At 42.1% G+C, this 15,832-nt stretch overlaps 1 protein-coding gene across 1 annotated transcript; it reads left to right on the top strand.

Annotated features, from left to right (window-relative positions):
- The first annotated feature begins 4,504 nt into the window (after window positions 1-4,504).
- LOC142407628 (b(0,+)-type amino acid transporter 1-like) lies at window positions 4,505-15,817 on the top strand. Its single transcript, XM_075497256.1, has 7 exons — window positions 4,505-4,614; window positions 5,631-6,375; window positions 7,947-8,080; window positions 10,937-11,066; window positions 13,077-13,201; window positions 13,642-13,729; window positions 15,584-15,817. The coding sequence occupies exons 2-7, from the start codon at window positions 5,632-5,634 to the stop codon at window positions 15,815-15,817; spliced, it is 1,455 nt and encodes a 484-aa protein (XP_075353371.1). The 5' UTR covers window positions 4,505-4,614; window position 5,631.
- The last annotated feature ends 15 nt before the right edge of the window (window positions 15,818-15,832 follow it).

The following is a 15,832-nucleotide window of genomic DNA, read 5'->3' as shown; positions in this document are numbered from 1 at the left end:
CTCTAAGCATGTTTTGTAAAAGTTTGTTTCAAAAATAATAAAACTATTTAGTATTAGTGAAAGTATTATTATACATCTACTCATAAATGTAGGAATAGATTTCACTGATTAAACAGAATTTCAAAGTTGAAAATATAGCCATGTTTTAATTCTGGTTTTCCCTTGCTTGGTAGAAAGTTTTAATGAAAATGTTTATTTTGTATTCTGCTATTTAAAATGACAGCATTCATTTGATAATGATTCTGCAAAACAGACTTCATAAAGGACAAGATAATCTAATCTTGAATGAAACCTAATAAATAAATTAAAAATTAATTCCAAAATTTAGAAGGAGTTCTTAAGAGTACAAACAAATACAAAGAAATTGTTGAGGCTAATTTAAAGCACTGATAGGAAAAGGAAAATAAAACAGAACAGGTTTGGAATGCTGTGTATGTATACACATTTATACCCTGTGTATATATATAGCCATAAAATCAGGAAATACGGATGTAAACAGGAATGAGGGAAGAAATTTGTATAATACTCCCTCAGTGAGTGAAAGAAAATGTAGCAATGGCACTTGATACAGTAACTGCCTGCAGTGCCAAAATGTGGAATCCTGGAGCCAGCATCTAAGACTGTTGATTTTTTTGCAGTTTTGGTTTTTTTTTTTTTTTTTTTTTTGTGAAGTCACTGCTCCACCAGCCTGGGGAATAAACACCTACACAGATACTCTTCTGTTGCTCTCAGTTTTAGGATTGAGATCTTCTTTGCTGAGGATCTTCTCTTGTTTTATTGGTTTCTAATGTCTGCAATGTCTAGTGGTAAAAATGCAATCCTTATGTGCTTGTTTAGCTTCAGAATGCTATTCTAATCATATCAGAAGCAGCATTATCTGTTCTAGTTTTATTATAAACCTTTCTAATAATTATTTTATATTTCTAATAAAAATAAAATGTTTGTAAACTGAACTTTAAGTCACAACTCTTGACCTTTCCAAGCAGCGGCTGGGACCAGTACTCATGAAAGTTGTAATTATTTTATTTTCAGCTGTGGTTCTTACTTTGTGTTATTCCATCACTATTTTCTGTAACAGTTCTTTTTTTTAAGAGTACATTCATGTAACGTATAAGAGTGGGACTGTTGTTGCCCTATGCCCAGCTCCATAGAGCAGCACAGAGAACAGGCAGTACGACACTAGTAGCTTCCACCTGAATGCAGTAAGATAACTAAACAAAATGTTCAGTATCTGATTAGCAACATGTGGGATACCAAATATGTTTTAATGCAGAATATCTGTAAAACGAAAGCAAATATTTCAAAGTTTAATAGCTGCAGAACCAGAATATGCTGAGCTCTTACTGAATGAGAGCGGGGAGCCTCCAGCTCACCTTTCTGTGGCCCCTGCTGCAGGCTGTCTGCAGACCCAGACAGGAAGCACTAACCCAGTTTACGGTAAATTCTTGTTTTTTAGATTCCCTCTTAATCCCCTGGGCTCAGATCTGCTATTGTAACATGACAGGGAAAGGCAGTTACTGTCCAAACTTAAACAAGCTCCGTTTTAGTGATTATTCTTGTTGTGAAGCCTAGGGATGTCATGCATCCTAAAAAATGCCTTTTTTTCCCTCATCCTACTCCCAGTAGCCCAAGCTGTTTTTTTTTTTTTGTTAGCTGCAGCTCACGTTGGCATTTTTATAGTCCCAGCCAGAGCTTCTTTGCTGCAAGGCATGCCAGGGGCCCTGGTCCCTTGGGGGCAACCGAGCGCTGCTGGCCCCTGGGCGCACAGGGGCTGACAGCACCACAAAAGGACATGGGGAGTCCAGGTCTTCTCCAGCGGGGTGGAGGCCCAAAGCTGCGCTGTTTGGGGGCTCAGATGTGAGAAGAACCAGGACGCACTTGGGGAGGTAGAGGCTTAGAGTCAAACACTATAGGGCACCCCTTCCCCAGGCAGACACCTCTAAATGCATCCTCTTTCCTTCTCCTGTTTTCACACAGGGCACTTGGGACATCTTTTCTCCTGCCCCATTTTTTCTTCTGGGCTCAAGACCTATTTCAAACCTCCACTTTCTTAGCCTTTGTTTCCTCCCTCTTTTCAAGCAGGCATCTCTACTTATATCACAAGTGCAGGTACCAAGATCTGCCTGCAGTTGCAGCTCAAAGCCTGCATTTGAGGTGAAGGTATTCAATCTGGATTTGTGGGTTTCCATGTTTTTGAGTAGAGAAGGCCATTGAACCCCCATCTTATGTCCTGGATGAATTCTCTAACCCTTAGTTCATCTCATAAAACTTGGGGTTTGGGTTTGGGTTTTTTTGTATTTAAAAAAATAAAATCTCGATCCCTGCGCAATTTTGTAAGTATAATATTGTTGTCTACCTCTGAAGAAAGTTACCGGCAATGGCTTTGGCCACTCCGTACTCAAATTGTGGGTTATTTTTAATCCCCATTCTGAGATTTATAACTCTTTCCCAAGCATGGGACAGGGAAGCCAAGCCCGTAACTGTGTTCCAAATACCACTCCTGGGACCTGAAATTAAATATTGCAAAATATTTGCCCACATGTTTTGTCTAGTTCTTACCACTGACATTGGCCTTTACCTTAAATTAGCTTTCTCTAGTCCTTGTAGCTATTACTGGGATAAAAATAGCCCTAAACACATTAAGGAGAATTTTCATTCACGACTCAAGTATACTCTCTATTTGTGTTACCTTAATATTGAAGAACTAAGACTTATTGTAGGGTTTCTTTTTTAATCAGTAATGCAAAATATCAAAACAAAATGTAGAGTGAGCCATGTTTCACTGGACAAAGCTGCCTTATTGTTTTGAGACCAGTAGATGGCAACCACCCATTGCAATGTCAAAGGTAAATGAAAAGTGAGAGTTGTTTCGGTAGGGGATTTATTATGTGACAGCTTGAGCAAGAGAGTTTTGCTACTCCACGTAAGAAGAAAGCAGTACTTTATTTTTACTCCTGCTCGCACACATCTTTGGAAGGGGAGCAGTGAGATGCCCTTTGACATAGCCAGTTTTGACAAATGATAATTGTGACAATCCATTTGACTAAAGTATCTTATGGCTGCTCCTTACTGATGATACCAGTCAAAAAAAGAGCAAGTCAATGGAAAAAAAAACCTAAAGCAATCAGACTGTCTTAGCTTCCACAGGAATAGCCTCAAGTTCTTATAATGATTAATTAGGTTCATTATTACTTTAGGTAGAAGCAGTTAGAACTGAGTAACAATGATCCTGGGATTGAAGTAGACCTCCCTTTAGGAACTGACTGAAGCTATTGATGTACCAGTTAATTAATCCTTGTTATCTGAGTCGTCTTATAGAAAATTTTTTGACATGGTCAAATTTGAAGAAATTCTGATTCTTTCTACAACATTAGATTAAAAGTTCTTAATTTCTAGGAGCAGGAACTGTAAGGGTTTGAAAAGATCCTCTCAGGCCCTCCAAGAACCTTGCATTTACACTTTAGAAAAGAAGCTCCTTCATTAAAACAGGAGAACAGTTATGGAAACATATCTGTAACCTTCCTAGAAGGACACTTAACTACCTGTAGTCATACTAAGTTTTCCTTTAGCATTGATTTAACCGTATTTTGTAAATACGTTTTCAATTAGGATTGGTATACATAATACACGTATGGATGCACACAGAAGTAGAGTGTCTGTAGTGCAGAAAAAACCAGACCTTTACACCTCTGAAGGATTCCAGCATCGCCTAACACTGTGATTAGCAATTTTAAAAAGAATACACTACAAATAGCTAAACCAGCTAACAAGAGCGCTGTCGCTTAGTAGAAGTAAAACAAAATACTCTGCATTACTGGGATGCCTCCCTCCAAGTTCTCAAGCACTTTGCAAACCATTAACTTGCAATGCATTAACTTGCATCCTTGCAGTACAAGGTGTGTATGTTTATTCTGAGAACTCACACCTTTACTAGGAAGACTTAAAAAGCCTACTTGATACAAACAAAGTAACCTTTCACTCTTGTTAAAGCTACAACTTGATCAGCTGTGAATTTTTATAAGAGACGTGGAAATTAGGAGAAATCCAGCCGGGATCCATTACCTAGTGAATACTAGTGAGTTGGTAGTAGGAATAGCTTCTAGTATCCCTTACAATCCCCCCCAACTTTTCTCATTATTTCCTTCATCTAATAATAAGATTTATAGTGTAAAAACCCCTTACTCTTTAATGAGATTTGAGTTCTTTCTTTGCTTCTTTGAAGAAATTAAAGGCCTTCAGCCTGATGCTAAAATTTGTGCAACTTTATTTGCTTTAGCATGAGAAATTATGTGACTTGTATATGTATGTGTATATATATGTTGTTTCTTACGGGCCCAAGAGTTTTGCAAAGAAAACTGCAAAGCTAGTGAGATGATTTAAAAAAAAAAAGCAAGCAAAGAGAAATCTAAACGATTTAGAAGAGAAGGAATTTTTAGACAAACAATAAAAATACTTTTCTGTTTATATTCATGCTTTTTTTAGCTCAAATGGTTGAAGAGGACAGATAGTTTTAAAGATTCAAGGTCTGCTGTTTCCATGAAGGGCTGAGGAAGGTCTCACTCCTGTTTTCTGGTACTTATCACAACAGAAGTCTGCAAGAGACCACCAAGGACAGTAACTCTCCTTCTTTACAGTTGCAGTCATTAATGTTTAGTTTAAGTTCAAAGGAATCCATATGGACGTTCCCTTCTGCTCAATACTTCGTACATATCACACATCACAAAATACACCTCATGCACTGTAACAATATTCAGATTTATAGCAGGACCCTCCCCAAAGTCTGAAATTTTACGTGTTAGATATCTAAGTAGGGGTCAGTGGCATTCCCAAAAGCTTGTACCTCTACGTTTCTCTTGGGAGTGCACTGAAATGTGTATATGATGAGCAGCGACAAAATCCTCTGAAGATCATGGTCTGGTAAGAAGGTGCATACCTCATGTACATTGGCAAAAAGGGCCCCTAAAAATGTAATTACAGCCTTTTCACTCTTCTCTTCCTGCACTTTCTAAAATTTGAAAAAACAGAATTGCCCCCTACTGTTGTGCAGGAAAACAGTCTCTGGACTGTTTTTAGCAGAACATTTCTGCATCTTTGATTAAGACACTGGAAATGTTCCTCGTTGAGCAAAGCCACAGAATGTTGGGTGACAGGCTTGTTTGTTTGATCACTTTATAGTGGGGAATGAAAATACGACTGAGCACTAAAGCAGGTGCTTGAGCATTGGCTTTTAATCAAAGAAGAAAGTGCAGATTTGCATGGGGATTTTGCTTACCTCATCCTTATTTCAGATGCCATTTGAACCATAATTTAAAGGAGAGATAATCAGGGACACAGTCCAGTAAGGTGCTGAGTGATTCTGAGGTGGTGCTGAGTGCTATCCATTACCATTGCTTGCAGTGAGATTCAAAGGTAATCACTCTTGGCAGGATCTGAACCATGATAAATCGTCAAGATAAGACGGGTAATGAAAGAATGCTAAACGTGGAAAGTAAGTTCGTATTTCCTGACAGTGTTCAGCGTGACTTTTGTAATTATTAACTTAACCCTAAAAGCCTGAGATAGTCCTTATTCAAATGCCTCAGTCTTATTCCATATTATCGCCTAACAACAACATCTCCTAACATTTCCAGAATGAGGAAAAGGAAGACAACAGATTCACGTCATTCATCCACAGATCTGAGTGAAGGGAAGGAGAAATTAAGACTGAGGCAAGAGGTTGGCCTGATTAGTGGAGTGTCATTAATTGCAGGCACTATGATAGGCTCGGGGATCTTTATGTCCCCTGAGTGGGTGCTACATCATATGGGGAGCCCTGCCAGCAGCCTGCTTATCTGGGCAGCGTGTGGGCTCCTGGCCATGTTTGGAGCCTTGTCATACGCTGAGCTTGGAACCATAATTAAAGAGTCTGGAGGAGAATATATTTACATCTTGAGGATTTTTGGTTCTTTTCCTGCTTTCCTTTTTGCCTACACTTCTGTTATCCTGGTGAGACCAGCTGGTTTGGCAGCTGTCTGTCTGAGCTTTGCTGAATACGCCGTTGCGCCGTTCTACCCAGGATGCTCATCTCCACAGGTTGTCGTCAAATGTACAGCTGCTGCCTGCATCCTGCTTTTAACTATCATCAACTGTCTCAACGTGAGGCTGGCGACGTCTATTATGAACATTTTTACAGCTGCCAAACTCTTGGCTTTGCTGGTGATCGTGGTGGGTGGATTGGTGCTGCTTGCCAAGGGACAAACTCAGAGTTTTCAAAATGCTTTTCAAAACACGACTGCAGGTATTGGGGCAGTTGGAGTGGCGTTTTACCAGGGACTCTGGTCCTATGATGGGTGGAACAACCTGAACTATGTAACTGAGGAACTGAAGAAGCCTGAGGTGAGTGAGTGAGCTGGGTTTTACTTACTTAATCCTGCTGCTAATATGTTTGATTCTATCTGTGATTGTGTTGAGAGGGGTAATCAGGGGATTAGAGCATCAAGGAAAGACTACTGAGCTTTCCTCCTGGTTTGTTCTGTCTTCTGGGGCAAGATACCTATGGATGTGTCCAGAAAGGATAAAAATGAGTCTCTAAGCAAAATAACAGCCTACCTACAAGAAAGCACTAAAATACCCCACTGACTGGAAAAAAGCTATTAGGCAGCACTTAGATGCTTTGGGGATGAAGCTTTGTCTTAGTGTTTAGAGGATCTCACTGTAGACACCTAGATTTATGCAGAAAAGCACTCAATGCTATAATCCATAAAAGTTTCTTAACACCCCATATTCCCTGAAAGATTTGATCCATAGTGTATGCATCAAAAAACCACTTACCTCTCCTCATTGCATGGAGGGGGAACTTTAGAGCAAGCCAAGCCTCACTGGAGAGGCTTGAATGACCCTCGTCTACTTTTTAGGCATTGTTCTGTCCATGCTATAGGCACTGAAGTAGCTCACTTGCATCTCACATCAGCCCTCTCTGTGCCATATCACCTCTTTTCACAGATCAGACATTACAGCACTGACCAACCCTTTTTTAGAAAGAGCTGTGTGAGTGCAGGGTGTATAGAGTGTGCTGTCTACCAGTGCAGCACACAAGATTTTACAGATTAAATGAAAATACACAGTTAAATATTAATCTAAATGGCAGCAAAGATCCTAGGGTCAAGTGGCACTCCTTCCCATGAGACTGTGAGCACTGATATTGAGACCCTTGCAGGGTGGAAGCAACAACATAAGGAATTGCTGTATCTTGTCCTACAGTAGGAATGGGGAATGCAAAATTGATATTTCAGGTTTTTAGATGTATACAGTTGCTCTGTGATCACCTTACTATTTGCTTTTTTCTAGTGCTTTCAGCTGCATAAGCTAGTGTTTGCTGATTTTATTGAGCCTTAAAATGGTCCATGAAGTTCCAAGATAGCATCCTGTCACTAGGAAGAAAAAAATAATTCCTTCCTAGAGCAATTTTCCCTTGTGCTGCCCAGCTTTGATGTAGCTCTTAGAGCAGTTAAATGTGATGCAACACACACTGGTACTTCATCCATGTCAGTGGGATGTTCATGGGAAGATGCGGCACACCAGGAGACATAACACACTGGTAACAAATAAATCAATATTAAAGTAATCAAGAAGTATGCAACAGACATCTTGGGAAGCTATGAACCAAAGACTTTTTGAATAAGATCTGGGTGGGTTTTTTTTTTTTTTTTTTTTTTTTTTTTTTCCGGGGGGGGTGGCTAAAGGCTAGGTTTTGAAATGTACAATCTTACTGTTTGCCTGACATCTTTGGGAGACTGGTGTAAAAACTGCCATGTGAATCTGGATCTAAGTCTTATTCTGTGGAAAAGCTTAGTGAGTGAAGGAGTTTGGATGAGAGATTTGGGTGGTGGCAAAGACAAAACAAACAAAAAAAGCCCAGCGCAGGCATAAATGTGCTGCCCGTAACACTCTTGTCATCCCTCTTCCAGGTGACCCTTCCCAGAGCTGTGATGATTGCCATTCCTTTGGTTACATGCCTGTATTTGCTGGTAAACGTGAGCTACTTAGCAGCCATGACTCCATCTGAACTGCTGTCTTCAGGAGCTGTGGCCGTCACCTGGGGGTGAGCTCTGCTTGTGGCAACACAGCCAATGCAGTGCTGTAAAACATGGGTTGTCCCCTGAGTTTCGGGAGGTTTAGGTGCTGTTCCCAGTGTCGGTCAGGCCAGGAAGACCTGTCAGGCCATGTTACAGGGAAGCGTGCTGCCAGTCCCTGCTCTGTCACCTTCAGGGCAGTGTGTAGCCTTCCCCCACCAAAGGCCAAGGCTGACCATCCCCGCCTGGCCCAGGGTCTCCGAGGTGCACCTAGGCTGCCAAGATGGGGTGCTCTGCAGCACACCCCTGACTCCCCATTCCCATTCATTCCCACTGGGAACCTGTGGCTCCCCTCCAGCTCATGTTTTTTCCCATGGAAAGTGGCCATAAAGAGGGGATGAAGTGCACACCAGGAGCATCTCCCCACAGACTGAGGATGCAGCGAGGGTGCATAGCCAGACCTGGGGACTGGGAGATGCCCCGCATTTTAGATATTTGCAGAAAAGCGGAGGGGACAATGTGCTGCCCCAGTAATGCAGAGGCAGTGGTTTGGGAGTGAGACAGGAGCCAACTGGGTGAATCCTGTCTGCTTTGCACCTGGAAATTAGACCAGACTAGAGTCTTTTGGTTCAGTTTCTCCATCTGTGGGGAAACAGAAAATGACACTGATCTCTACAACACCTTTGAGAAGGAGAAATGTTATACATGGGTTGGGTAGCCTTTCGTAACTGTATCTTTAAGTTGGCTTGTGCTTTTCCAGAGTTGCACAGAAACTATTTGTACCTTCCACAGACCTGAAGTGTTTGGTGATATTAAACAGGCTCTGTGCAAGACAAGGATTTTAGGAAGAGAAGGAAGGGACCTACTTATTTAAATATGTAGGCGCCATCAACTTCTAACCAGATGATCTTCCACCAGAACATCCAGCCTTAGTCTAAATATTTCCAAAGACACAGAATCCATGATAGCCCTAAATGAGTCATCTGGCAGAAACGATGACACAGCATATCCAGAGATTATGTTGCTGCTCATCCTCTTCCTAAAAAGTCAACAGTGCCTTTGCTTCTGTGTGCATTTCACAAGATCTCCAGTTTGAAGATCCGACTGAGCTCCTGCTAGATGTGTTCTCTAATAGCCTTTCATGTCATTATAAGCAGGAGCTTTTAAAGGTCTAGTGCTGTGTTTGAACAGGTTACAAAGCCTCACTAAGCTGCAGTGTCATGAACTTTCTCTGCACTTCCTTTCCCATCATTTCTGATTAACAAGTTATTTGTGAGCTTCCTCCTTTTTAACACATCTCCTTTTCCTGCCTGATTAACCTTTTCACCCCGAGAGAGCAATTTAGGAAGAAACATTGAACTAGCAACCAGAAAGCTGGGCGCTCAAAAGCCTGGAGGACAGGTAGATAGCCACAGGCCAAGGCGGGTGCAATGGCTGTGGTTCATGAGCAAGAAAAGCAGCTATTCAGGCCATTAAGGAAGGACAGGAGGAGTCTAAAGAGGCCAGAGGAGCACATATCACATTTAAATGCATTTAGTTCCTGTATAAGAAGAAAACTGCTAGAGAGAAACATTGTTCAGTGGTGAGACGTGCAGCCACAAAAGGAGCTCATGAAACTCTCCCCAGCATTTCTTAACGGCAACTGCAGATCTCAGTTTGCTTGTAAGATGTTACTCTTAGTAGCCCTTGTAGTTCATTTTCAGGGTCCAAACAGCAAAGCACCGATCTCATAAATGCAAAATACACAATTGCTAAAGATTTTATTATTAATTTTGTGATATATGTTGTTTTCCCTTGAGATCTTTCAGTTATGGAGTCGCATGATCATAGGAGATGCCCAGATTCCATCATTTTGAAAAAGGGAAAAATTTTAATTCTGGTTATTGCAAGTAGCTTAATAACTTGAAGCCTGAAGGACCATAACCCAGATATTAAGCTTCTAAACTACATTTTTGAAATTATTGTGGTAGATAAGCTCCTGCTATGATTTTGGAAAGCCCAACTCTTGATTTTTGAACGTTTGGGATAGGTGATACTTAAAAAGAGTACATATGGCTTAAAGCCATACAATTTAGATGGAAATATAAAGTGTTCTAAAAAACTTTTGAATTTTTGATTTTTGCCAATTAGATGAACAGTGTGTTTGTTTGTGTATGTGTGTGTGTACATGTATGTGATAATTACCCCAAACACCAGCATTTATTACTCAATTAATATTCTTCATGCTGCTTCATTCCAGAACACAAGCTTCACTTTTAGGTGAGAAGATTATCATATCTTCCAAATATTTACCTTGAACTCTATTTGTAACCCTGCTACTTCTTCTGTTACAGAGAAAGCAAACCATAAATGTCTGAACATGTTGTAGAACCAAACTTCTGAAATTCAAATGATTGCTTTGGCTTAAGTCTGAGTCACAGGGTAGCAGAAATATGTGCATATGGGATTAAAGGGTTAAATTCTTATGCATATTGGGGAAGCGGTTATAATGCAGGATATTTCTTGAGATCTGGTGGGAACAGTTTTTCTGCGATTTCCAAGCGAATACTGTTGGCTGTAATAACAATATCTCCAGGATTCGCGCCACAGCATCTGTACACAAAAAAGGGGGTTTTGCCTGTTGTGACAGCTTTGCACACCATTGCAATGTAGACGGATGTAGATACATATACACCAGGCAGGAAGAAAAGCTGCCTCTTCTGGACAAGACAAAGTTACTAGCGACTAAATATTATGGGAACTGGAAGATGGCTTTAAATCATTAGAAAAGCTTTGGAAAAAAATTCAGTGAGAATAATGGAGGGAAGAAACCTGTGTGGCTCTACAATGAGTACTTGATACATCTACGAGCTGAATGTTATGCTGTGAACTCTTTCCCACCTCAGGGACAAAGTCCTGGGCAGTTGGGCATGGCTCATCTCCCTGTCGGTGGCACTGTCTACATTTGGTTCATCAAACGGCACGTTCTTTAGCGGAGGCCGCGTGTGCTACATTGCTGCAAGGGAAGGCCATATGGTAAGGACAAAAAAAAGGGGGCCTGGCTTGCTTTGAGCAACTTTTATCTTCTTGCGACACTAAAGCGGAGAGGAAAACACTGTGTATGTTCAACTGGTAGAGTGATAGCTCTGCGGTGGTTTGTTTCTTGCTCAAAGACTTTCTTCCCCCTCTTTTTCAAATGTAATGTATATATTGTCTCCTGACTTTCTTCTTCAGCCACGTAATTTCAGAAAGATACATAATTACATCTACCCTGAATTTTAAGAACAGCTTTGAAAGAAGAACTGAAATACTGCTGTATTGGAGCACCTGGCACAGGCTCTGGGGTGACCTAGCCAGTATACCTGCCAGGGAGGGGAAACCTGGCCATGCTTGCGTGTTGTAAGGCACCCTTGCTCACACTGGGAAGGTAGCCCAGCACTGGCAAGCTGCCTTTGCAGGCAATACTGGCTACACAACTGGTCTCGGGGGTGTTCCAGCCTTCCCATGGGGTAGTCCAGTTCAGACACAGCGTAGGATATCTCTGCTCTTCAAGCTTCATAGCAATTACAAGGTGACACCGAGCCTTACATCTACCCTAGCTGGGGTTTTTAATTGGTTTTGTTAGGTGGGGCCAAATCTGGTAGCCCAACAGAGGTCAGGCTGCTGCAGCTCCATGCTCCCTGGTCCAACTGGTAAGATGAGCATGTATTCCCAATAGGCACACACACACAAACACAAGTATACAATGTATAGATACACGTATACATTCATATATATATATACAGCAGGCCACACAGATCTACACATACAGACACACTCAGCGCTCACCCAGCCACTAGCACAAGCGGCACCAAGGGTCTCATCTTGTTCCCCTCTCTGGCTGATCAGGGATCTGTTAGTGGAAGTACATATATATAAACATATGTACAATGTGGGTCCCTCCAGCAGCTGGGCTCAGACATTCAGCCTGCCCAGCAGCTGCCCCTGGATCCCAGTCTCACCAGTTGCTGGTACCTGGGCATACAAGCCCTTGAGGCTGCTTGCCCACTCCAGCTGCTGGTATGGACCTCCTCACTCACAGGCACACACCCCCACACCTGCCCATACTTCTTCTCCCTCTCAGTGCTCAGCTGAGCTGCATTTGTCCTCCTCTTTTTTAAGCAGACATGTTGTGTTCCGTATGGACCTATCTGCTTCTTTGGTCCTTCCTCCCCACACCATCTGGCATTTCTGCTCTCAGGTGCGAAGGATACCACTCTGCCCCAGCTCCCCTCCTTGTACACAGGAGGGAATCTTTTATGTAGATGAATGCCCAGGTTGGTGGAGATGACTGGGTTGGTGGTTACTGGTTCCACGGCTTCTCTTACTGATGACAGTGTCTGCTGTATCGTGGCAAGCTCTGTGCTGAGCAGTTCACAGATGGTCTGAATTTGACCATACCAGACTAAGAGTGAATGCTTATGCCATTTCTCAGACATTCAGCTCTAGCAGAAGTGCTTGCATGCTATTTTGGTTGGAAAGAAAGAAAAATAAGCCTTCTCATTAAACTTTCCCAAGGAACCAAGCAATAAGGCTAATAATTCTCTCCGTCTTCTGGAACAAATCCTGGTTTGCTTTGTGGTTGGTTGCATAAATGTTTCAGGAGTAGTCCTTGTCTCATTTTCCAGTCAGCCCAGAGAAGTCAAGTCCCAGAGAGACGTGACAGAGGGCAGAAGAGTGGGACCATGCACAAGGTCCTGATGATGATCAGGAAAGCTTGGATTTGACTCAGCCTTGGTCTGTCACACTGGTAGTTTGAAAACCTCATCTTGTCTGCCTAAACCGAGCACATATGATATGAAATCAGTGAGACACAATAAAAATATCCTTGAGGGGGGTTTCCATGTTTACACTCCTCGGAGTTGAACTGCTTTTATATTATGATGCTTTTTTGATGATTAAGAGTGGCTCTGGCTGCAGGCAGAGCTCCCACCCGCAGCTGAGGGGGATGAGTAAGGATCTCCGAGTATGCGATATGATGGTATATTGTTTTGCTTTGGCTTTCAGCCAGACATTCTGTCTATGGCTCATGTGCGATGCCTCACACCCTCCCCTGCTCTGCTGTTTACATCTGCTATGTCTTTAATAATGATAATATTGGGAAGCTTCACCAGTATTGTGAACTTTTTCAGGTATGTATGTGTAGTGTTTCTGTTTGCATCCCCTGTGGTCCTGGTTTTTGACATTGCTTTAGAAGTATTTTCTTGTAATATTTTTTTGAGCCTGGGCTATTGCTTTCTATCCAATATTGTGGAGGGGAGGGGTGGGGGGAAGAAAGAAAAGACAGAGCTTAGAAACCAGCATCTTTGCAACGCATGAATGCTTCTGTCACTATATACTTAACTGGATGTGATTCATCCTCATATTGAAATGAATCTGTAATAAATCATTCTAAAGTTCTCATTGTTTGTGCTGGAAAGGAAATGAATGGAAGAACTACTAAATTTATATCAATATTCTCCTTTTTAATTGGAGATATGAACATTTGGGATCTGGAAGACAGGACTGATTCCTGGATGACCTCACCCCAAATTTCATGCTGTCTTTTTTTCTTTTTTTCTTTTTCTTCCAGTTTTATAGCATGGTTTTTCTATGGCATGACTATTTCTGGTCTCCTGTATTTAAAAATCAAGAAACCAGAATTGCCAAGATCTTACAAGGTGAAGTAATAACATAAAACCCTCAAACCCTTTTCCTTTATTGCCTAATGAGCATTGTGAGAAAACAAAGAGTGCTGGGGTTGGCTGCTTACAGATTTAGTGTGGTTCTCCTTCCTTTTTTAATTTCACGTTTTGTCTCAGAACAGTCAACGAGGGCAAGATAGTGTGTATATACAGGCATAAGTCAAGGTTAAATTCTCTGTCTTGATAAGTTAATAATGCACTGCCCCCTCACTGTGGAAAATATATCTACCATATCCTCTTTTTTTCTTAGAGATTTAAGAGGAAAATGAAGCATGATTCTGGTCAACAATGCATTCACCTGTTCATGCTCTCAGAGCTCAGTCGCACTCCTCAGAGAGTAGCCCAGGTGTAAGAGCCTTGCAAGGACAGAAAACTCAGCCAGAATGCCCCAAGTCCTTTGAGATGGCCAGGGGACACATTTGTTCCCTACAAAACAGCTAAATGGAAGGAAATGAGGAGTTACCTGTTCTTTCCCCTGGAGCCATGAGCGAGTTGAGCTGCAGTGCTTCCTCAGTGACTGAGGGAAATATTTTTTCAGAAAAAAATCCTAGGAACAGGGGGGTCATGAGACTGTGAACGTAAAACAGTGACTTTCCCTGAGACAAGCTGAATGAACATGCTGGTTTTCATGGGGTTCCTCCAGGAGACAGATGACGAGCTGACACTGCCAGGCTGTGCGAAGCAATATCGAGTGTCCTAGAGGGCTTAGCATGAAGAAGAGCAGTGCTCTATTAAGTCTTCCAGTCATTGGCTTCTGTGGCTCTGTCCTGAAATTAGGATGCTGGATGAGGACGTTCACCCAACTTGTTGGCTGAATGGTCTTTAAGGAAAAGAAGTTCTGTTTCTGCAGTAGTGTTTCATACACTGTATAAAACTCCTGCAGTCCTGCAGGTCAGTCCCCTGAGGATGTCAGCCTGCTGCAGCCTTTGGCTGGATGGCCTAACTCTTTCCTTAACTAGAAGCAGGTCAGGTCTGAAGGTTCCAGGTGAACTGACAATGTATGGCTGATGTCCTGCAGAATCTGTATGCGTGTTGCAGGTTTATATTTAAGGGTAAGATTTCCCTTGGTTTGAAAACCATAATTTTTATTAGCATTGTGCCAAAAGTGTTGGAACACAGTGTGGAGGGAGCAGAGTGGAGCATCCCATTAAGGCAGATGAAGCCAATGGCAGGTCTTCTCCATGCTCTCACAGGTAACCATAAACATTTCCTTTGGTCTATATCAGTGCCCTTATGTTGGACAAAAGGCACAAAAGTAAACTACATTTTTTAAACTACTAAACTATGCTAGAATGTTCAGTTTTTCACCTTGTTGTGAAATCGTTCTGTCTTGTGCATTCACTAGCCTTTGAGGGAGGTTGGCTTCAAATTTAGATGCTTTATGACCAAACTTATAGAAATAGCCTCTGAGGTTGCCTGTCCACGTGACACGCTTTTTGCCCAAGGGTATTAAGGTTCAGTTATGTGATTTGTGCACGTTGCTGTGTGTTTTGTCTACAGCTCAGCTTTTGGATGCAAGGTAGAGGGAGAGCAAGAACAGACCTGGCACTAAAACCAGCAGTTTGCATCTTCAGGTCTAGGAGCAGGGAAGGGAAGGGAAGACCAGGGGTGAGGGTGTGTGGCAGTAAGGTAGCTCTTGCAGGGTTGTTCAACCTTGGAGTGGGGGTGGGCTGGGAAACAGGATGTCTGGATTAATTCGGATTTCTGGGTAATACCTCAGGCTGCAGCAGGGTTTGATCCAAAAAGCCTTCTGCACAAATTTTAGGGTTGTCCAGACCTACAGTGGCCCAGGATTACGTGAATCTTTATGCTGATGTTTTGTTTTTGCAGGTCCCAATTATCATCCCTGTAATCGTGCTGATGGCAGCTGTGTACCTGGTGTTGGCTCCCATCATTGATCAACCCCAAATTGAGATCCTCTACATTGTCCTGTTCATTTTCAGTGGCATCATTCTTTATTTCCCACTGGTTCGCTTCAAGTGCCACCCTCACTTTTTACAGAGAGTCACTTTACATCTCCAGTTGTTCCTGGAAGTTGCTCCAACCACCAGGGATGCAAACTGAGATAACGTCCTCCTG

The sequence above is a fragment of the Mycteria americana genome, chromosome 3 (assembly GCF_035582795.1).
Source record: "Mycteria americana isolate JAX WOST 10 ecotype Jacksonville Zoo and Gardens chromosome 3, USCA_MyAme_1.0, whole genome shotgun sequence".
Taxonomy (NCBI): domain Eukaryota; kingdom Metazoa; phylum Chordata; class Aves; order Ciconiiformes; family Ciconiidae; genus Mycteria; species Mycteria americana.
This window is presented reverse-complemented; position numbering and strand designations above follow the sequence as displayed.

Coding starts and splice junctions, on each gene's coding strand:
- LOC142407628 (XM_075497256.1), top strand. CDS start 5,632: ATGAGGAAAAGGAAGACAACAGATTCACGTCATTCATCCACAGATCTG. Junction 6,376..7,946: donor AGGAACTGAAGAAGCCTGAG/GTGAGTGAGTGA, acceptor TCCCTCTTCCAG/GTGACCCTTCCCAGAGCTGT. Junction 11,067..13,076: donor CTGCAAGGGAAGGCCATATG/GTAAGGACAAAA, acceptor TTTGGCTTTCAG/CCAGACATTCTGTCTATGGC.